The sequence below is a fragment of the Lagenorhynchus albirostris genome, chromosome 5 (assembly GCF_949774975.1).
Source record: "Lagenorhynchus albirostris chromosome 5, mLagAlb1.1, whole genome shotgun sequence".
Lineage (NCBI taxonomy): Eukaryota > Metazoa > Chordata > Mammalia > Artiodactyla > Delphinidae > Lagenorhynchus > Lagenorhynchus albirostris.
The window spans coordinates 100,329,864-100,354,102 of NC_083099.1; the positions used below are offsets into that span (position 1 = coordinate 100,329,864).

The window sequence follows — 24,239 nt, forward strand, 5'->3', positions numbered from 1 at the left end:
TTCTTTCCTAGAAAAAAAAATTCCCAGGGAAACTACAAACCACATATTGGCATTTGAGTATCTCCAATAAAACAGGTCCTTAAGTGCCCAAAATGTCTCATTCAGAGCCTCCAGAGGGAAAAATATTTTTAACTTACAATTCTATGCCCAAATTACTTATTGCATTTATTGAAAAGACATTTTCAGATCTAAAAGAAAATATAACTCATCTGCAAACTTTCCACCCTCAGTTAGGAAGCAAATGGAAGGTTTGTTTCAGCAAAATGATGATGATAGATAAAGAGGAAGATCCTGTGATAGAGGAAATAGTGGCTTAACTTAAATGACCAGGATAAAGGATAAGCCCCACGTATCAATCCAAATGGAAGCAGGAGAATAGGATTTAGGAATGCAGGTGCTCATGTGTCAGAGTCTGGATATACTGGATGTTGCTCTAGTCTTAGAACAGTGTAGAGCAGGTTTTTTGTTTTTTTTTTTCCAAGGACCAGATAATAAATATTTTAGACTTGTGGAAAATTCTGACTGTATTGCAACTACTTAATATTACTTAATTCTGCAGTTGTAGCATGAGGGCAGCTATAGACAATGACTAAACAGACGTGCAGGGCTGTGTCCCAATAAAACAGGCAATTTGGCCCGTGGGCCATAGTTTGCTGAAGCCTGCTCTGGAGAGGCTCAGCCATGAATTCATGCATTACCAATAGGACATAGAAGAACAAACCTACTCTGGAGAAGGTGGCATCATTAAAAAGGACCTACACAATTCAGTAGTCAGGTTAAAAGTGGCTAAATCTTTCTGTTTTCAGCGTGACAAAAATGACATCTGAGTACCAGGAGCTCCTGTATTAGAAATCTTAGCAGAAAAGGCCAAAACATTTTATAAACACCACATAGTAATTTGAAAATAAGTTGTTTTTACATTTCCACTTTGATTATAGGTAAGAAACTACCATAAGTATAAAAAATAGCATGTATATACATTGGAATAATATACAAGACTTTAATATTTAAAGTTAAAAAGGGAACATCAGTTACAGAGGTTAACAACTACATTGAGAGGAGAGGTGGGTGTCTAAGGAAGCTAAATCTTTATGATAAAAGGAAGTCAACAGACAATGTCTAAAGTAAAAATAGATATGGAAGTAATCATGGGACTTACAAACCAGAGTGAGTTAAAAAGTATTGCCATAGATGAATAGGACCTGGAGTTAGATGGAGAGTCAAGAGGAAGAACGGAATCCTTGTGCTTTTCATTATAAGCCCTTCTATTTTCTTTAACTTTTTAGATATGTGCAAGCCACTTTGGTTTTGAAAATTAAAACAGAAACTGAGACTTGTTCTATGTGTCTTGCTGAATCCCTGCATTCTTACTGGTTTCTCTGCTGCCAATCACTGCTTATTGAAATCCTCCTTCCACAAGACATCAGCATAATCATTTTAACTGCAAGGTTGTGTAATTCTTCTAACATTCTTTAGTTGCTCTCCAGTCTCTTTAGGATGAAGTCATCTCTTGTGTTGGTCTTCTTTGATTCCTCAGTTTAACTTGTCTGCATTTTCTCTGAGAGGCTGATGGTCCCTTATCATATCTCCATCACAACACTCAATCCTGGCATGTATAAGGTGAATTACTATCTTGGCCCCCTCACTCCAATACTATACCCGGCTATGACCCTTTTGAGGATAAAATTCATTTAATGTATGAATAAATGCTTTCATCATTTTTGTATATTGTAAATTCTATTCAATATATCCATTCATTAAAGTTTATGTAGCACCTTCCACATGGCTGAGGACACAGAAGTGAGTGGGAGAGACAAAGAGGAAGACAGACAATGGAAAAAACAAAATAGAACAAATATATGTCAGTTGGTAACAACTGCTGCAAAGAAAAGGCAGAGTAAGGGGGAAAGGGAGTGTGGGAGGAATGTTGCTACTCTATAAATGTCCTTAGAGGCTCAACATCCATTCATGATAAAAACTCTTACCAAAGTGGGTATAGAGGGAACATATCTCAAAATAATAAAAACTATTTATGACAAACCCACAGCCAATACAGTACTCAATGGGGAAAAGTTGAAAGTCTTCCCACTAAAATCTGGGAAAAGAAAAGGATGCCCACTCTCACCTCTTCTATTCAACATAGTATTGGAAGTCTTAGCCACAGCAATCAGGTAAGAAAAAGAAATAAAAGGTATCCAAATTGGAAGGGAAGAGGTAAAATTGCCATTATATGCAGATGACATGATACTATATAGAAAACCCTATAGACTCCACACTAAAACTACTAGAACTGATGAACGAATTCAGCAAAGTAGCAGGATACAAGATTTACATACAGAAATCAGTTGCATTTCTTTACACCAACAATGAAATATCAGAAAGGGAATGTAAAAAAACAATACCTTTTAAAATTGCAACACAAAAAAGTAAAAAACTTGGGAATAAACCTCAACAAGGTGGTGAAAGACATACACTGAGAACTATAAAGCATTAATAAAAAAAATTAATACAGGAAATTGAAGATGATTCAGAGAAATGGAAAGATATCCCATGTTCTTGGATTAGAAGAATACTGTTAAAATGGCCATACTACCAAAAGCAATCTACAGATTTAACACGATCTCTACCAAATTATGCATGAACTTTTTCACAGAACTAGAACAAATAATCCTAAAATTCATATGGAGCCATAAAAGACCCAGAATTATGAGAGCAATCCTGAAGAAAAAGAACAAAGCAAGAGGCATAATCATTCCAGACTTCAGACAATACTACAAAACTACAGTAATCAAAACAGCATGGTATTGACCCCAAAACACACCTATGGATCAATGGAACTGGATAGAGAGCCCAAAAGTAAACCCACACACCTATGGTCAATTAATCTTCAACAAAGGAGGCAGGAATATACAATGGGAAAAAGACAGCCTCTTCAGCAAGTGGTGTTGGGAAATTTGGACAGTCACATGTAAATCAATGAAGTTAGAACATGCCCTCTCACCACACACAAATAAACTCAAAATGGCTTAAAGACTTAAACATAAGACATGACACCATAAAAATCCTAGAAGAAAACATAGGCAAAACATTCTCCGACATAAATCATACCAATGTTTTCTTAGGTCACCTCCCAAGGCAATAGAAATAAAAACAAAAATAAACAAATGGGACCTACTTAAACTTAAAAGCTTTTGCACAGCAAAGGAAACCATAAAGAGAATGAAAAGACAACTTATGGAATGGGAGAAAATATTTGCAAAAGATGCAACTGACTAGGGCTTAATTTCCAAAACACAGAAACAGCTCAGACAACTCAACAACAGAAAAACAAAACAACCCACTCGAAAAATGGGCAGAAGACCTAAAGAGACATTTCTCTGAAGAAGAAATACAGATGGCCAGCCAATAGGCACATGAAAAGATGCTCAAAATTGCTAATTATTAGAGAAATGCAAATCAAAACTACAATGAGGTACTACCTCACATTGGTCAGAATGGCCATGATTAAAAAGTCTACAAATAACAAATGCTAGAGAGGGTGTGGAGAAAAGGGAACCCTCCTACACTGTTGGTGCAAATGTAAGTTGGTGCACCCACTATGGAAAACAGCATGGAGTTTCCTCAGAAAACTAAAAATAGAATTACCATAGGATCCAGCAATCCCATTCCTGGGCATATATCCAGACAAAACTATAATTCAGAAAGATACATGCATCCCTATGTTCATAGCAGCACTATTCATAATAGCCAAGACGTGGAAACAACCTAAATGTCCATCGACAGATGAATGGATAAAGAATATGTGGTACATATATACAATGGAATATTACTCAGCCATAAAAAGGAACAAAATAATGCTATTTAAATCAACATGGATAGACCTAGAGATTATCATACTAAGTAAAATAAGTCAGACAGAAAAGACAAACACCATATGATATCACTTATATGTGGAATCTAAAATATGACACAAATGAACCTATCTATGAAACAGAATCAGAGACATAGAGAATAGACTGGTGGTTGCCAAGGGGGAGGGTGTTGGGAGAGGGATGGATTGGGAGTTTGGGATTAGCAGATGCAAACTGGTATATATAGAATGGATGAACAACAAGGTCCTACTGTATAGCACATGGGAACTATATTCAATATCCAGTGATAAATCATAATGGAAAAGAATATGAAAAAGCATGTATATATACGTATAACTGAGTCACTTTGCTGTACAGCAGAAATTAACACAGTGTAAGTCAACTATACTTCAATTAAAAAAACACACAAAAAATAAATGTCCTTAGAGGTTTTTCTAATAAAGTAACATTGCCCCGGGGTTGAAGGATGTGAGGGAGGAGCAATGGTGTAACTCGATGGGGCATCAAGTACAAAGGTCTTGAGATGGGAGTCCATGAGACATGTTTGAAGAAGAGGAAGGAAGAAATTGGTTCCAAAGAGCAGTGAGCAAGGGAGAGGTTATAGGAGATGAAGTTAAAGAAGGAGCTGGATAGGTGAACCAGCTTTTACCATGAGTCAAGAAGTGATTAGAGGGTTTTGAGCAGACTGAAACAATCTGCTTTACATCCCAAGGGATCTTCCAGTGCTATGGGTGGAGAACATACTACAGAAGGAAAAAGGTGGGAGAAAGGAGGCCAGGAGAGATGTTGGTGGGTTGGGCCAGGGATAGAGCTGTGAAGTGTTAAAAAATGGCTAAAATCTGTGATACATTTTGAAGACAGAGCTGACAGGGTTTGCTGAAAGGTTGATGTAGCATATAAGAAATGAGAATCATGCTTCAAATGAGGGAAATGTGTAATCTCACCTTAAAGAATGACCTCATGATAATAGTCAATATCCACATCAATGCTGGTCCTGCTAAGGCGCTTGGTTTTTTTGTGGATCAATGTACACAGAGTTAGTTAGTGGTAGTAGTGACAACCCAATCTACCCCTACAGATCACAGCAATCTTCCAGCAACTAGGATGCAGTTCTCACATCATGGAGCTGGGAAATGACTGTTGATAAAAGATCGACAGATGGCTGGAATAGAAGGAAGAAACAGCCAAATTCACCTAAGACAAATAAAGATTGTGGTAAAGAAGGATAGTTTAAGAAATAGCAATTGCACAAGTGCTGGAAGAAGATATCCTTATGGAGGAAGTGTAGGTTCACAAACATAAAAAGTTATCTGTGGCGCTGTCTGTTCTCCGTGGCGGCGGCAGGGGTTGAGGGCATGGCCAGTGGGCAGCACGCCAGAGTCCCAGTCAGTCCGCCGAAAGATAAAACAGAGCCATGGAGAGATGAAGGGACTTGCCTGAGGACCACACCTGGAGCTCAAGATACAGGAGAGAATAAAGAGAAGGGCCAGAGAATTTAACCATCAAGGAAAGAATCCTTTTTGAGAGGTTGTGGACAATGGAGCACTGGAGTGGAACTTTGAAAGACTGATGTCATGTGGCTGACAGGGTCTTGGTGCTCCAGCCAGGAGTCAGGGCTGTGCCTCTGATGTGGGAGAGCTGAGTTCAGGATAGTGGTCCACCAGAGATCTCCCAGATGCACATAATAACAAATGGTGAAAGCTCTCCCAGAGATCTCCATCTCAATGCTAAGACCCAGCTCCACTCAATGACCAGCAAGATACAATGCTGGACACCCTATGGAAAAACACTAGCAAGACAGGAACACAACCTCATCCACTGGCAGATAGGTTGCCTAAAATCATAATAAGATCACAGACACCACAAAACATACCACCAGATGTGGTCCTGCCCACCAGAAAGACAAGATCCAGCCTCATCCACCAGAACACAGGCACTAGTCCCCTCCACCTGGAAGCCTACTCAACCCACTGAACCAACCTTAGCCACCAGGGACAGACACCAAAAACAATGGGAACCACGAAACTGCAGCCTGCAAAAAGGAGACCCAAAAGACAGAAAGTTAAGCAAAATGAGATGACACAGAAACACACAGCAGATGAAGGAGCAAGATAAAAACACACAGCAGATGAAGGAGCAAGATAAAAACCCACCAGACCAAACAAATGAAGAGGAAATAGGCAGTCTACCTGAAAAAGAATTCAGAGTAATGATAGTAAAGATGATCCAAAATCTTGGAAATAGAATAGAGAAAATACAAGAAACGTTTAACAAGGACCTAGAAGAAGTAAAGAGCAAACCAACAATGATGAACAACACAATACATGAAATTAAAAATTCTCTAGAAGGAAACAGTAGCAGAATAACTGAGGCAGAAGCACAGATAAGTGACCTGGAAGATAAAATAGTGGAAATAACTACTGCAGAGCAGAATAAAGAGAAAAGAATGAAAAGAATTGAGGACGGTCTTAGAGACCTCTGGGACAACATTAAATGCACCAACACTTGAATTATAGGTGTCCAGAGAAGAAGAGAAAAAGAAAAGGACTGAGAAAATATTTGAAGAGATTATAGTTGAAAATTTCCCTAATATGGTAAAGGAAATAGTCAATCAAGTCCAGGAAGTGCAGAGAGTCCCATACAGGATAAATCCAAGGAGAAACACCAAGACACATACTAATCAAAATATCAAAAATTAAATACAAAGAAAAAATATTAAAAGCAGCAAGGGAAAAACAACGAATAACACACAAGGGAATCCCCATAAGATTAACAGCTGATCTCTCAGCAGAAACTCTACAACCGAGAAGGGAGTGGCAGGGCATATTTAAAGTGATGAAAGGGAAAAACCTACAAACAAGATTACTCTACCAAGCAAGGATCTCATTCATATTCGATGGAGAAATTAAAAGCTTTACAGAGAAGCAAAAGCTAAGATTTTCAGCACCACAAAATGTTGCTAAATGTTTAGCATTTAGCAACAAATGCTAAACAAATGCTTTACAACAAATGCTAAAGGAATTTCTCTAGGCAGGAAACACAAGAGAAGGAAAAGACCTACAATAACAAATCCAAAACAATTCAGAAAATGGTAATAAGAACATACACATCGATAACTACCTTAAATGTAAATGGATTAAATGCTCCAACCAAAAGACACAGATTGGCTAAATGGATACAAAAACAAGACCTTGCATATATATGCTGCTTACAAGAGATCCACTTCACACTTAGGGACACATCCAGACTGAAAGTGATGGGATGGAAAAAGATATTCCATGCAAATGGAAATCAAAAGAAAGCTGGAAGAGCAATTCTCATATCAGACAACACAGACTTTAAAACAAAGACTATTATAAGAGACAAAGAAGGACACTACATAATGATCAAGGGATCAATCCAAGAAGAAGATATAACAATTGTAAATATTTATGCACCCAACATAGGAGCACCTCAATACATAAGGCAAATACTAATAGCCATAAAAGGGGAAATTGACAGTAACACAATCATAGTAGGGGACTTTAACACCCCACTTTCACCAATGAACAGATCATCCAAAATGAAAATAAATAAAGAAATACAAGCTTTAAATGATACATTAAACAAGATGGACTTAATTGACATTTATAGGACATTCCATCTAAAAACAACACAATACACTTTCTCCTCACGTGCTCATGGAACATTCTCCAGGATAGATCATATCTTGGGTCACAAATCAAGCTTTGGTAAATATAAGGAAATTGAAATCATATCAAGTATCTTTTCTGACCACAATGCTATGAGACTAGATATCAATTACAGGAAAAAATCTGTAAAAAATACAAACACAAGGAGGCTAAACAATACACTACTTAATAACCAAGAGATCACTGAAGAAATCAAAGAGGAAATAAAAAAATATCTAGAAACAAATGACAATGGAAACACAATGACCCAAAACCTATGGGATGTAGGAAAAGCAGTTCTAAGAGGGTAGTTTATAGAAATACAATCCTACCTTAAGAAACAAGAAACATCTCAACAACCTAACCTTACACCTAAAGCAATCAGAGAAAGAAGAAACAAAACCTTAAGTTAGTAAAAGGAAAGAAATCATAAAGATCAAATCAGAAATAAATGAAAAAGAAATGAAGGAAACGATAGCAAAGATCAATAAAACTAAAAGCTGGTTCTTTGAGAAGATAAACAAAATTGATAAACCATTAGCCAGACTCATCAAGAATAAAAGGGAGAAGACTCAAATCAATAGCATTAGAAATGAAAAAGAAGAAGTAACAACTGACACTGGAGAAATACAAAGGATCATGAGAGATTACTACAAGCAACTCTATGCCAATAAAATGTACAACCTGGAAGAAATGGACAAATTCTTAGAAAAGCACAACCTTTTGAGACTGAACCAGGAAGAAATAGAAAACATAAATAGAACAATCACAAGCAACGAAATTGAGACTGTGATTAAAAATCTTCCAACAAACAAAAGCCCAGGAACAGATGGATTCACAGGCGAATTCTATCAAACATTTAGAGAAGAGCTAACAGCTATCCTTCTCAAACTCTTCCAAAATAAGCAGAGGGAGGAACACTCCCAAACTCATTCTACAAGGCCACCAGCGCCCTGATTCAAAAACCAGACAAAAATGTCACAAAGAAAGAAAACTACAGGCCAATATCACTGATGAACATAGATCCAAAAATCCTCAACAAAATACTAGCAAACAGAATCCAACTGCACATTAAAAGGATTATACACCATGATCAAGTGGGGTTTATCCCAGGAATGCAAGGATTCTTTAATATACGCAAATCAATCAATGTGATAAACAATATTAACAAATTGAAGGAGAAAACCATATGATCATCTCAATAGATGCAGAGAAAGCTTTTGACAAAATTCAGCACCAATTTATGATAAAAACCCTCCAGAAAGTAGGCATAGAAGGAACTTACCTCAACATAATAAAGGCCATATATGACAAATGAACAGCCAACATTGTTCTCAATGGGGAAAAACTGAAACCATTTCCACTAAGATCAGGAACAAGACAAGGTCACCCACTCTCACCACTCTTATTCAACATAGTTTTGGAACTTTTAGCCACAGGATTCAGAGAAGAAAAAGAAATAAAAGGAATCTAAATCAGAAAAGAAGGAGTAAAGCTGTCACTGTTTGCAGATAACATGATAGTATACAAAGAGAATCCTCAAGATGCTACCAGAAAACAAAACGAGCTAATCAACGAATTTGGTAGACTAGCAGGATACAAAGTTAATGCACAGAAATCTCTGGCATTCCTACACACTAATGATGAAAAATCTGAAAGAGAAATCAAGAAACACTCCCATTTACCATTGCAACAAAAAGAATAAAATATCTAGGAATAAACCTACCTAAGGAGACAAAAGACCTGTATGCAGAAAACTATAAGATGCTGATGAAAGAAATTAAAGATGATACAAACAGATGGAGAGATATACCATGTTCTTGGATTGGAAGAATCAACGTTGTTAAAATGACTCTACTACCCAAAGCAATCTACAGATTCAATGCAATCCCTATTAAACTACCATTGGCATTTTTCACAGAACTAGAAGAAAAATTTCACAATTTGTATGGAAACACAAAAGACCCCAAATAGCCAAAGCAATCTTGAGAAAGAAAACGGAGCTGGAGGTATCAGGCTCCTGGACCTCAGACTATACTACAAAGCTACAGTAATCAAGACAGTATGGTTCTGGCACAAAAACAGAAATATAGATCAGTGGAACAGGATAGAAAGCCCAGAGATAAATCCATGCACCTATGGTCACCTTACTTTTTCTTTTTTTTTTTTTTTTGTGGTACGCGGGCCTCTCACTTTTGTGGCCTCTCCTGTTGTGGAGCACAGGTTCTGGACGCGCAGGCTCAGCGGCCATGGCTCACGGGCCCAGCCGCTCCGCGGCATGTGGGATCTTCCCAGACTGGGGCACGAATCCGTGTCCCCTGCATCGGCAGGCAGACTCTCAACTACTGAGCCACCAGGGAAGCCCGGTCACCTTATTTTTGATAAAGGAGGCAAGAATATACAATGGAGAAAAGACAGCCCCTTCAATAAGAGGTGCTGGGAAAACTGGACAGCTACATGTAAAGAAATGAAATTAGAACGCTCCCTAACACAATACACAAAAATAAACTCAAAATGGATTATAGACCTAAATGTAAGGCCAGAAACTATCAAACTCTTAGAGGAAAATATTCGCAGAACACTCCATGACATAAATCACAGCAAGATCCTTTTTGACCCACCTCCTAGAGAAATGGAAATAAAAACAAAAATAAACAAATAGGACCTAATGAAATTTAAAAGCTTTTGCACAGCAAAGGAAACCATAAACAAGACAAAAAGACCTCAGAATGGGAGAAAACATTTGCAAATGAAGCAACTGACAAAGGATTAAAGGATTAAACTCCAAAATTTACAAGCAGCTCATGCAGCTCAATATCAAAAAACAAACAACCCAATCCCAAAATGGGAAGAAGACCTAAATAGACATTTCTCCAAAGAAGATATACAGATTGCCAACAAATACATGAAAGGATGCTCAACATCACTAATCATTAGAGAAATGCAAATCAAAACTACAATGAAGTATCACCTCACACCAGTCAGAATGGCCATCTTCAAAAAATCTACAAACAGTAAATGCTGGAGAGGGTGTGGAGAAAACGGAACCCTCTTGCACTGTTGGTGGGAATGTAAATTGATACAGCCAGTATGGAGAACAGTATGGAGGTTCCTTAAAAAACTACAAATAGAACTACCATATGACCCAGCAATCCTGCTAGTGGGCATATACTCTAAGAAAACCGTAATTTGAAGATCATGAACCACAATGTTCACTGCAGCTCTATATACAATAGCCAGGACATGGAAGCAACCTACATGTCCATTGACAGGTGAATGGATAAAGATGTGGGTCATATATTCAATGGAATACTACTCAGCCATAAAAAGAAACAAAATTGAGTTATTTGTAGTGAGGTGGATGGACCTAGAATCTGTCATACAGAGTGAAGTAAGTCAGAAAAAGAAAAACAAATGCCGTATACTAACACATTATATGGAGTCTAAGAAAAAGAAAAAAAAAAGGTTCTGAAGAACCTAGGGGCAGGACAGGAATAAAGACACAGATGTAGAGAATGGACTTGAGGACAGGGGGAGGGGGAAGGGTAAGCTGGGACCAAGTGAGAGCTGGCATGGACATATATACACTACCAAATGTAAAACTGATAGCTAGTGCGAAGCAGCTGCATAGCACAGGGAGATCATCTGGGTGCTTTGTGACCACCTAGAGAGGTGGGATAAGGAGGGTGGGAGGGAGATGCAAGAGGGAGGAGATATGGCGATATATGTATATGTATAGCTGATTTACTTTGTTATAAAGCAGAAACTAACACACCATTGTAAAGCAACTATACTCCAATAAAGATGGTAAAAAAAAAAGTTATCTGTAATAAAGTAGTGGTTAATAAGAGCATGAGCTTGAAACCAGAGTACTCTGTGGCTGAATATGGCTTTATTATGTATAAGCTGGTTCATTTTGACCAAATAATTTAATCTCTCTAAGTCTTAATTTCCTTGTTTGCAAAATGGGCATATGTAATTCTTGTGATTTTTAGCATTGTGAGGAGTGAAAGAGATGACAAGTAAAACCTGTCTCAAGCTTATAAACTTTAGTAACTCTTGCTTATTATTAATATCAAAGAGAGACTACCTTTCCTGATAGGATGAAGCAAAGGAGGAAAACATGATAGATTCTGGCAGGAACAGAGTATCAGAGGTTTCCATTTAAATAAAGAACTTCATTAGACTACATGGAAAGCCCATATGCTTCAAGTTCTAAACAATCCTTACATAACACACCTTCCTATCCTGTGTTTATTTATTCCACCATGAAAGCAATAAATGAGGGGCTAAAAATTGATCATAAATTCCTGCCTTGCTGCTGTTTCCATCTTTCAAAAAGTTATCAGGAACTGTTACTTTGATTTAGTTCTGAATAAAGCCCTTTGAAGTGTGAACTTGGGAGAAACTGATTTTAATTTTAAGATACCTAACAGCCTAGGAAAAAAGCCTTGTCCATAATTGTAGATGTTAAACTTCAGGGTGGCAGTTTAAAAAATTGTCTACAGATTGAGTACAAATTCATGTTCAGAGATTCTATAAAGAGTGAGGGATAGGTATCTATAAAATAAAGAATTCCAACAATGCAAACACAATTATCCTAAAAGAGAAAAAAATTAGAAAGTGTACTAAATAACTGCAGCACAGGGAGCTCTGAGCTTAGTTATTATAAAGACACACAGCTAAATTGTAAGGCAGAAAAACTCAGGAATGACACTGGAAAGGACGATAATTGTACTGCCTAATCTACTTGAGATGGAGAACGACCTGGATAGTTTAGGAAAATTCACCTGTGTAAACCTGATGAAATTTAATAGGAATATTTATAAAGTGGGACTATGAGAAAACATGTAAGTTTGGATAGATAGACAATATATATGGTTTATATAGATATACACTGTGGCCATATAAATAAAATATAGCCCAACATCATAAAGTCAATTGAACAAGTATAGAAATAGGCCTGGCTTAAAAGCAACTCATTTGAGAAAGATCACTGGGGATAAGCTGGTAGTAAACTGTCCCTATGCCATCAGTGTGTGGCAACTCTTCAAAAAGCAAATGCAAACTCAGGCTGCATTAATTGAGGCCTAGAAGGAATGGTGCTACCCTGGTTTCTGCATTGATTAGAAAATATTTGGAATATTGAGCTCAATTCTGAAAAGATTTAGAGAAAAACTCTAGTTCTCCAGAGGAAGGTTATCAGAATGATGAAGTATCCAGAAAGCATGTCAGATGGAAATGTTTGAAAGGTTTAGACAATTTAGGCAAGAAAGGAAAGATTTATGAGGTTCACATGTTGTCTTCAAATATTTGAAGGGTCATGGAGTAGTGCGGAAGAAGGCTTAGGTTTACTTTGTATAAGTTCAATTTTGCAGAACCAGCACCAGTGTGTAGTGTTTTAAGATTATATACAGGGCTATAAGGAAGCATACTGTTACTCACAAAGATTCTCGATTTATTGGAACTGCTCCTAAGGAAGGGAATAGTCTTCCTGGTGAGGTAGGAACATTTTCACTGGCAGTGTTCTGATAAAGGGTGGATGGTTAATTAGACTCTACTTTATCTCATCTGCTTCTCACAACAATTATGAAATAGAAAGTCATTTTCTTTTTATTAGTTGCCCGATAAAAGCAAAAAACATTCCTCTTTTCTTTAATCATTTTACACTTTCTAAGTCATTAAAAACTAAAACTGAAAAGGCACTAACCATTACTAATAGCTAAGAAGCAGGACTAGAGTTGTATTTGCTTCAAGAAAAAGGAAAATCCTAGGCTTTGAAGAGAAATTAGGTATAATAAAGAGCAAGTGTCACCCAACTCTAAAATCTCTTGAAATTGCCCAGAATTGCTCTTCACAATCTCCACGCCTCTTATTCTATCACTTCTCTCTCCCCCTGTCTAAACTGCATTTTCTTCATTTTGGCATTCCTTCTCTTTCAAATGCCATCTCCCTTATGCGATCTGATTGACTAGTTTGCAGTTATCTCCAGATTCTTTGAATTTCAGTAGTGATTTATATGTATCTTTTGCTCACTTAAGATGTTGCTTCTTTATATTTGTCCTTTCTACCTTATATACTAGACTTTCCTTAGCTTCCCTCTTGAGCCTGAGTTCCTTTTTTATTCATTTTAGTAAACCTCACAGCACCTACTCATAGTTGCTAAATAAGGAAAACATGAATATCATTCATTAGGAGTGCAAAGCAAAAATGGTCTTGGAGACAAAATAGTAAATAAACTCGTAATATGTTATTCAAACTAGGCTTGAAAAATAATGATATTTTTTAAACCATCAGCTATATGGTGGATTGTAAAACATGACTACAATTCCTCCCAACTCTGTATGCATGCCCCTTCACAATGTGACTTTGTTGCTCTTCTCATCAAGAGGTAGAATCTGTTTCTTCACTTTGTTACGTTTGGGCTGGCCTTGTGACTCACTTTGACCAAGATATAGTGTCAGAATTAGGTTGTAGGGATTCAGAGCCAAGGTCTAAAGAGGTCTTACAACTCTTTTTCTCATCTGCTTGAAACACTACCTTGAGATGTCTAGCCTGTGGGTGGAGGTGAAGCCATATGGAACAGAGATGAATCATCCCTGCTTAGAACCCCCTAGACAAACCACCTGACAACAACATGTTCAGTTGAGCCACCATTATGGGAGTGACCTCACGTGAGACCAAAAGACAAAACCCCCAGCTCCACCTGAGCCCAGCCCAGACTGTTCACCCATAGAATCATGAATAAATGAAACAATTATTATTTGAAGCCATTTAGTTTGAGGATGGGTTGTAACATAGCAATAAATAACCTGGACAGGCTACAAAGACAAAAGCCTTTAGTTAAATACACAGACAATTAGACTGAGAACACAAGTATCACTATGGGAACAATCAACTAATTACCTTATGCTAGAAGAACTACAGTGTGGCATAAGCAAATCATATAATCATATAATTCACATCTTTCTGTTCACCAATGTAAGAATGCACATGGTCTCTCAGGCAGCATTATTGAGTGTGTGGCACTATTAAATAATTGTAGAACATAAACAACCTTTTACTTCTTTACAAGAGAGAAATTTACAACTGTATCCAATTTTTATATGAACTTATCCCCCAAATGTATTTTTAATGAGTCTGCCATCTTTAATACATTCGTATTAAACTTAAAACTCCAAATGAACTTCAAGTTTGGAAGTTTACTATATGAGATAGGTGGACTTCAAAGATGGCCTGCAATGATCCCTGCATCCTGGTATTCATGCCCTTGTGCGATTCCCACTGTGGCCTAGACCTAGTATCATATTTATAGCCAATGCAATAAGGCAAAGTGATGTGATGTCACTTCCATGATTAAGTTACAATAGATTGTGATTTCCATCTTGCTTGCAGACTCTCTTTCTGGGTTTAATGAACTAAGCTACCATGTTGGAGAGGTCCACGTGGCAGGAATCTGAGAGTGTTCTCCAGCCAACTGGCAATGAGGAATTAAGGCTTTCATTGCAACAACTCTCAAACTGTACCTTGATAGAAGCCATATAAATAAGGTTCGAAGTGTATCCTTGACTATTTGAGCCTTCAGATGAGACCACAGCCCTAGCTGACACCTTGATTGCAACCTTATGAACAACCTTGCAGAAGCTAAGCCATGACTGAATTCCTGACCCATAAAAACTGAGATAGTAAATGTTCTTGCTTTAAGTTTTAGGGCAATTTGTCATGTAGCAAGAGATAACTAATACACTATGATAAGGGATAAAAACTGTTGCTGTGTGGGTCTTCTTTTTTCTATTTTGGCTCTTAGCCTTAAGAGAATGTATCATTATTTTAATTTTTTCTTTGTATATAAGATGTATCCAGTCTTCCCCTATCTCCTTGGAGTATTTTTTGAAAATAGGTGCCAAGTTTCCTTCATTTCATCAACTATTTTAACAATATACAAATTAGAAGAAAAAGCCAAAGGGGAAAAAAGTTTGAAAATTAACCTGTCCCTTGTAAGTTATAAAAATTTTTCAAAATTACCTCATCTGTTATACAAATGCAGTACAAAATAAAATCTCAGTGTAATCTTTTCTGTAAGATTTTGTATTTCACTATGTGAATGCAAAAGCATATAATAAGTTCTATAATTTTGGTCTAATTCATCAAGTAAATTATTAATATAAAGTATTTCAACTACTATAATTCACAATTGTCCTCTATAAATTTGGTCTTTTGTCTCATTTTTATATACTTTGTATATAATATGCATTCGATTTTATATTATATTGTGTTGTACTTTAAATTCCATATTAGGATTTTTGTTGATAACCAGAGAGACATAGTCATTTACAATAATTATTTGGAACTAATTCTATATCCTTTCAGTCATTCATTTATTTATTCATTTGTTTATTTATTTAACAAGTATTTCTCAAACAACTACTATGATGAGGCAACTTGTAAGATTGAGAAATGTATATGTGAGATAGCAAATGTACACTAAATGGCCCCCCAAAATAAGAGGTAGTGTTGAAATGTAAGTAAAATAAAGTTAAAGTCTATTAAAATTGATAAATTAACCTAAGTTCTTAGATGTGCCAGGAATAAATTGATGACTTATTTACAATGATTTTACATTAAGATATTGAAATAAATTTCTTTCGTTAAACTCATTTCATTGTATGGCTTGTTTAAATAAAAAATAAACACATATATGATAATTATAATCTCACAAGATGTAGGAAAAATTAAGTTTTGAGTTTCTTTAATTAAAAACAAAAAGAAAAAAGAAAAGCATTTGTTGAGATGGGCATAGTTCTTACTGTACTGACAAAAATGAAACTTCATTTTTAATTACTAATTTTCAACGAACTGAAAATCATAGGTATCATTCCAGTTACCTAAGCCATTAGCTTTTGAATTTTTCATCAATATGACATATTTTAATATCTTACACCATAATATATGTTGAGAGTTGGGCACAGAGTGTCATTCTTCTATCCATATTAACTGAATATAAAAGCTATATCTCTTTTTAACCTAATAGTCGTTCCCACCTTTTTACTGAGTGTCTATAGCATAACAGGTCCTCAATATGTGTCATCTCTAACTCTTACATGAATCCTGCAAAATAACTATTATTATTATGAATCTATTTTATAGATAAAGCAAATTTCCGAAAGATCAGTAAATTGCAGAAGGTCACTGAGTGAATTAGTAGCAAAGCTGTGATTCAAGTCTGCATCGGTGTACCTTCAGTCTCTGTGTTTTTAATTCATATCATAATGTCCAGGGAGAATGGACTGTGAAATAAAATTCATATTTTATGGCAAAACAAGAAAAATTTAGACAAAAATTCTTCTCTGCCTTCTGGCCTCCTTTCTCCCACCACTGTGCATTGTGTATCTGCATTATCGTCCAGACCTCCCTCATGGGCAGAAATACCTGCTCAACCATAAACAGCAACATTCACCTAGCATCAACAAGACAGCTCCTTAAAAGATAACATTACTTCTTGATCTTGTAAGGGGTCACATGACTCACCATGATGATGCTTAGATCTGGATTATGTAAATTTCTCAATAATAAGTAATTTGATCTACAGCCATCTGTCTCAGAAAACTTATATAACTGTGCTTTGACTTCTATCAGGTGGAACAGTTCTCAGAGCTTTCTGAGATGCTCTTCCCAGGTTAAAATCCTCAAATTTGGCTCGAATAAAATTTTCCATTTCTTTGTTAGATTGACTGATTTAATTTTTTGTTGACAGGGTAAAGTCCATCTTTCATTACATCATTTGATTTAGAAAGCTATGGAATTCTTGAGTAAAAAGCACAAAGATCTTGCCAGAATCTGTTGTTGATCCTACTTTCAGTCTATTGGTTGGACAAAGGAGTTTCCTAGAAAAGAAAATGAATCTGACCTCTACCATAAATCCTTTAAGTTGAAAGACAAGGACAAAATTTGTATCTGATAAGATCATCTCATCTAAAGATAGAGGAAATGAGCCATAAATTCAAGTTACTCTTTGTAAAAGTAAATTGTGCAACCGCATCTGGAATACTGCCTACGTTTCTCATTGTCATGTTGCAAAAAATTATACTATAGCTGTAGAAGAGGAACAAAAATAATAAAGGGGATGAGAAAGTTTAAGATAACTAAAATTAATAGATTCTAAACTACAGAGAAGAGGTTGGCTGAGGGATGGCAGAGGAATTAAGAAAGGTACATAAAGCAAGCATTTTGCTTTGCACATTATCATGTGCAACTATGACCTCAAACGGGAAAGGCAATAAGGGAATCAAATATTAGGCTGAATAAATCATTGATTTGACATTCACTTTTTATATCCTTTTTGTTGTCCTTTTGACTTTCTTTTACCTGCAGATGATTGCTGAGAAACCAACAGCTAAAAGTTCCTGACTTTTCAAGGAAGAGAAAAAATAATGGTGACAGTAAGCCAGGAGAAGACAAGGCTGATAGTGGAGGTGGTAATGAGTTTTGTATAGATAAAGGGACAGAAATATGAATGATGGGGAGATATTATGCATTTCCGTTGAGACTAGGGAAAAAGGGAAGGTCAAATATAAGAAGGGTGCCCTATGGGCTTAAGAGACATAAGAACGATTTTTTTCAGTGGAATAATGTTTCAAAATTTTAGATACTCTGCAAGTTTTTCATAGAATGGTTTAGGTTCAGTACTACCCTGAAAAAGAAATAGCCTTCCAATGACCTTTTTCAGCCCATGATTAAAATTTAGTTTACTAGTTTTCTCATTATCTCTCAAAGTATGTGTAAAATAATGATTCTACCCTAATCTGACTTGGCTCTCTTAGCCTGGGAATTTCTGTTTTACTGTTTCTGTTTTCCTCTGGCCACAGTATTTCATTTTATCATGCAAAAAGTCAAAGGAGATAGATGATCTTTATCGTCTCCTATGCAACAGAGCTACTCACTTCATTTAAAGGGAAATGTGCATTTTCATGGAAATTTTGGCCTGTATTGATGAACTAAGAAAGATAAACTGCCACTATTAAACATAATAGCGATATACAAAAGAAAAAAGTCCTAGAAAACACATTTTAAAAAATAGTAAAATTTACACTGAAAGATAGCATATATAATTTAAGAATATACATACAGCCTAGATATTGGATAAATTAAATTTTCCAAGGATTTGTCACATAATATTTGGATGGTTATAAAGTTGAAAATCCCAGGACAAAGGTTGTGGAAGACAGATTGAATACATAGGTCTTTGATAAGCATAATGATTTAATATGAAAAATCTAATTAGCTCAGTGCCTTTTTATAAGTAGATATTAGTCATCTAATAAACATTTTTCAGTGGACATGTTAAGAAATGTCATAGGTTAGGTGTGATATCATTTTCCATGCTCTCTTCTTTCTTTTAATGTGAATATTTTGGGGTTCATTTTTTAATAACACATTTAAGAAATAATGATTATATTATATTTCTCCCAACTGGAAACCTGGAAAGCATTCTTGACTATTTCTTTGCCAAAAAACATGGAGGCCTTGCAGATTTTTCCTCAGCAATGAATTGTGAATCTAAGCATCCTTTTCTATCGCTACTCTCAGTGCCTTAATGGGACCTGATATCTTTCATCTGACAATTATCAAGACTTGATATCTTGCCTCTCTTTCCCATCTTCCCCCCAACACTCCCCCTCTGTACAGCATCCACATTTCCCCTTAAGTCCTTTAATTTACACTTCCAAGGGGAACAGGAATATCTAATGCACACAGATGATAAAGAAACGGAATTTGAGAAGAAACAATCAAATGGGTGGGGAAAAAGTAAAGAATATGATGCAACCAGAGGAAAGTATTGACAGTAAAAAGTTGGGCAAGTAAACAGTTGTGCAATTATGTTGATGAGGTTCAGGGCAGGCTGCCCCAGAAGGTGCCACTTTGGCACGAGGAGTATTTTGAAATGTAGATAATCGAGGCCCAACAGATGCAAGGAGAGCTTTATACCACCCTCTTAACTGCCTAAAACCACTTAGATAGAGGGTCTGGTCCAGGAAGAGAGCTAACATCAAAGATAATTACAAAGACTAAGAGCTGGGTGCCTAAGCTTGCAGGGGGCAGGGGACAGGGCCTTGAGATCAAATTCGTCTGTGCCTCATTGTCTCTGTAAGGCTTGGCAAACATTTGTTTACCAAACATTTGCTCTTCCTATCCTCCTATGACTTGTCTTCCTTCCTTCTGAAACCCCAAACCCCACCCGCTTCTTCTCAGCTCAAAATGGCATATAAGCTTCAGTTGCCTGCCTGTCAGTGAGAGCCTCTCATTGTCTTTTTGGGGCTCCTGTAGTACATAATTAGATTTTTTCCTCCTGTTAATGTCTTACGCCAATTTAATTAACAGACCAGCCAAATGACCCTAGAAGGGTAGCGGAAAGTTTTTCCTCCCTTACAATGTCATGGATGTTAGAAAACTCTATTAATTCCTTTGTTTGACTGAACAATGTTTTTTTCACACAGCTGCTGAGCTTTAGAAACATGACCTAATGGGGTTAAGTAACAACAGAGTAGTACAGGCCAGGGGCACAAAGAGGGAAGTTATATTACAATAGCTTTTTCTCATAAAGCATTTTTATTTTTATGATTTTTATGAAGATAGTAAATGATCACTTAGCATATTGTTTGAAAGCTGAAATAGTCAAAGATGAATAATTATAAAAGGGACACTGATGTTAATCGTATACACCTATACATCTTCTGTCTTTGCCAAAAAAAATGAATCCCATTATGACATGCTAGAGTTTAGACAGAGTAGGGAGGCCGTGATATTAAAATAGTCTCTTTAATAGTTATGGTTTGCTTTGGCAATATCTGTCATACTTTTTTCCAGGATAAAATTATATTTTGGTTTAAAAAACCCAAACACTAAAGATAAACTGAATTTATTTGTCTTGCTAACTAAAGAATGTCACTAGCACTAGCCATCCAGCTCTATAAGGACTGAGTTATTAGCCACTGCAGCCACTGACCTTTAATACACCCTGAAAGGAGTTCAGGGCAGAAATCAGGAATGAAGGCACTCTGTGTTCTGGGAAAACTGGCAGAACAAGTCTTCAGCTAGTTAGATATTTTCTGGAGAAAATTTTTATGAACCTGGATTCTTGTATCTTCCCATACTTAGAAAAGCACTAAAACCATTAACTAAGATATCTGTTCCTCCTCATGACTATGACTAGCTGCAACCTTCTACCGAGTTGTGAGATGTGCGCTTGGTTGTACATATCCCACTTGCCAAATCCCCCTTTACCTCTTTGGAACAGTTTCTCAGAGCTATCTGAGAGGCTGTCTCCCAGGGAATAGACCTCAGTAAGACAATGAATGAACTCAACTCGCAGTTTTTAAATTGTGTAGTTTTGGTTTTTTTTCAGTTGACACTTTGCACACCTCAGACACTTGATTTTTCTCTCTCAACAGATTTCAGACATTGGTGTTTAAAATATGCACAAAACTCTACAACAAGAAATACTTCTCCTGTACCTATATGAGTATGGAACAATGCAGTATGAAAGGTCATACCATTGTTTTCTCAGGGGCCAGAGGAAGAAAGCCAAATATAGGGTGCAATGGAATTACTCAATCTCCTCTCTTTTCTATTCCTCTGCTGTCTTAAGAAAAAGAACCCCCAAACTAATGGATATAACGCAATCACTCTTTTCAATTATGCCTTTAATGCCTATTGACGTGCTTTATGTTCATCAGAAGAGAAGAGAGAATCTGGTTCCATTCCAGGTTCTTAATCTTTCTGATAAGACAACCTCTTTGGCTGTGAGCATCAAGATTTAAGTGTATAGGACCCTAGTGTCAGCTTTCAGAGGGAAAATAGGCCATGGAGGAGATGAGATGATCCATGGTGCATAAGGAGTGAAATGACATAAGGAAGGGCTCTCTCCAAAGTTCCTGGAATTCTCAGTGTAGTGCTAGCTCTCTGTGAAATAGTCAGCTTCTTGGGTGTAGTCACCCAGCACCTTGAGTTTAGAAGTGCTCTGCTGTTTAATGCTCTGTTGTCACTGTCTTGAAATTCTTAATAGTCTTTTTAACAAGGAACTCTACATTTTCATTTTGCACTGGTCCCTATAAATTATGTAGCCAGTCTTTCTGGTGAAGAAGAGTTTTGAAAGGAAGAAAGCCTTCTGGTGTTTGCAAAGACATGATACCCATTTGGAATGGTATGTTCTGCTCTCTCTAAAGGATTACACAGATATCCAGCCTCTAGAGGAGGACAACACCCCCCTTCAGGATTCAGCCTTCCTTCTCTATTTAGTAGCACATTCCCCTCCCCTTTTTAGCTGCATGCATGGCTGCCCAGTCAGAAATTATATTTCCAAACTCTCTTGCATTTAAGTGTATCCACGTGATTGCATTTGGACCATTGAGACGTGAATAGACATGCTTGCAATTTCAGGTTATTGCCTTAAAGACAAAGCTAATTGTCCTAAAGGCAAAGGCAAAGAGCCCAAACTCTTTCCTTTTCCTTCTCATAGACCAAAAGGTAGATGTGCTGGTGACCAGCTTTGACCATTCAGAGGATAACATGCTAGGGGAGGGCAGAGCAAAGAGTAGAAGGAACTTGGGTCCTTTCAAGACCTTTTGCATGAGAGCTCCTCTGCCAGCATGGATTACTCACCTTGGGTCAAGGACTTGCAAGAGGAACACATTTATATTCTGGGGTCTCTTTGTTATATTGGCTTGGCCTGTGCCCTAAGTAATGTACAGAAGAAATTCTTGGGGTCTGGTTCATAATAAATTTGTATTTATCCAGAATAATTGAATAATATAGTGTTCTGAGTATTTGAATATTCTACATATGGAAATTATTAGTTTGCATTAAAATGATATAAAACTATATTGAACCTAATTTTATACTCAGTGAGTCTCAGAACACTGCTGGATCTTGCAGGACCTCAAGGTCATCACTGTGAATACTAATTAAAGTGTATGTCTGTAGACGTTGGGTTTTAAGTAAATCTGTAATAACCTATAACAAACTCCTGAAGTTGCATTTCCAAAATAAATTCCTGAATCACTCTAGTTTCATTGTAATTTGTCTCAATACTGAAAGGATGACTACAGGATGTTAAAAATAACTTTCATGGATTTTCTCATTGTTTGGAAACTGAATTTGGGCACTTGCAATACTTTTTAAAACAATAACATCATATGTACAAAATAATTTTACTTCTCATTTTAAAAAATTTTTCAGTGACTAAAACTGCTAAGATTTAAAATAGTATGTTGATAAACCAGTTACAAAACCATTAAGGAATCGTAACTTCAAAAGTGTAGACTTTATGTTTACCTGCCCCAATGACTCTCTCAATGCGTATTCTTGAGGGATCGATCTCCTTTGCAAATTCATGGACTGCTAGGGATGGGTCTTCATATGTATCTGGATCTATGTAAGTTTTAATTCCTGGGAAGTGTACTGCAACAAAATAAAAGACTGAATTAGTTCAAGGGTATTCTAGTAATCAAACATCTTGTGAATATTTGAAATGAGGAGTGACGTACTAAAGTAATCATTCTTTTTTTTTAACTGAACTATAAATGACTCACAATATTATGTTAGTTTCAGGTGTACAACATAGTGATTCGGTATTTTTATACATTACAAAATGATCACCACGATAAGTCTAGTTACCACCTGCCACCATACAAAGCTTTTAAAATTTTATTGACTATGTTCCCTGTACTTTACATTACATATCCATGACTTATTTAATAACTGGAAGTTTGTACCTCTTTCTATTGGATAATTGCTTTACAATGTTATGTTAGTTTCTGCTGTACAACAAAGTGAATCAGCCATATGCATACATATATGTGTTTTTGTTTTCTTCAGGAAAATATCCAGAATTGGAATTGTTGGATTGCATAGTAGTTCTACTTTTACTTTTTTGAGGAACCTCCATACTGTTTTTCAAAGTGGCTGTACCAATTTACATTCCTGCCAATAGTGCATGAGGGTTTCCTCTTCTCCACGTCCTTGCCAACACTTGTTCTTTGTTGTCTCTTTGATAATAACCATTCTGACATGTGTGAGGTGATACCTCATTGTGGGTTTGATTTTCATTTCTTTGATGATTAGTGATGTTGAGCATCTTTTCATGTGTCTATTGCCCATCTGTATGTCTTCTTTAGAAAAATGTCTATTTAGCTCCTCTGCCCATTTATTAATCGGGTTGTTTTTATGATGTAAGCATTCTTGTTATTTAAATTCAATTCTCTTTTCTATTTTTGTCTCCCCCCCACCCACTTGCCACCCCATTAAAGCTTTGAATACTTGGACTCAAAATTTTATTTACCCAATTCTCGATGTAAAATGACCTGGTAATTTCAGAGAGAGTGAGCTGACAGGTTCCATAAGACACATTTTTATTATATTTCTGTAAAACGTTTAATCAGCTCACTTAGCCACTAGTACCCATATATTTTACATTTGATCTAGCTCAGGACATGGGGGAAACAAAGCATAAAGCTTCTCCCCCTCCAAAAAAAAAAAAACAAGCCCCTTAGAGTCCCTCCTGGACCTTTGTACTCTAAGGCACTAGGTTTTCCTGAACTCATGTCCTAGTCCTGTGGTCTCTCCCCTTCCAGAAACTCTTAGGCAGTAAAGCACAGACTCCATGGCACAGTGACAGGGAGGACCACTACACTGTGGAAAC

General features: G+C 36.6%; 1 protein-coding gene across 2 annotated transcripts in view; it reads right to left on the reverse strand.

Moving 5' to 3' along the window:
* The window catches only part of EPHA6 (EPH receptor A6), an 874,905-nt gene that overhangs the window by 237,209 nt on the left and 613,457 nt on the right, over positions 1 to 24,239 (reverse strand). For both annotated transcript variants that reach the window (XM_060149381.1, XM_060149380.1), the window contains one exon: positions 22,874 to 22,999. In XM_060149381.1, coding sequence (XP_060005364.1) covers positions 22,874 to 22,999 — 126 coding nt within the window. The remainder of the gene's footprint in view (positions 1 to 22,873; positions 23,000 to 24,239) is intronic.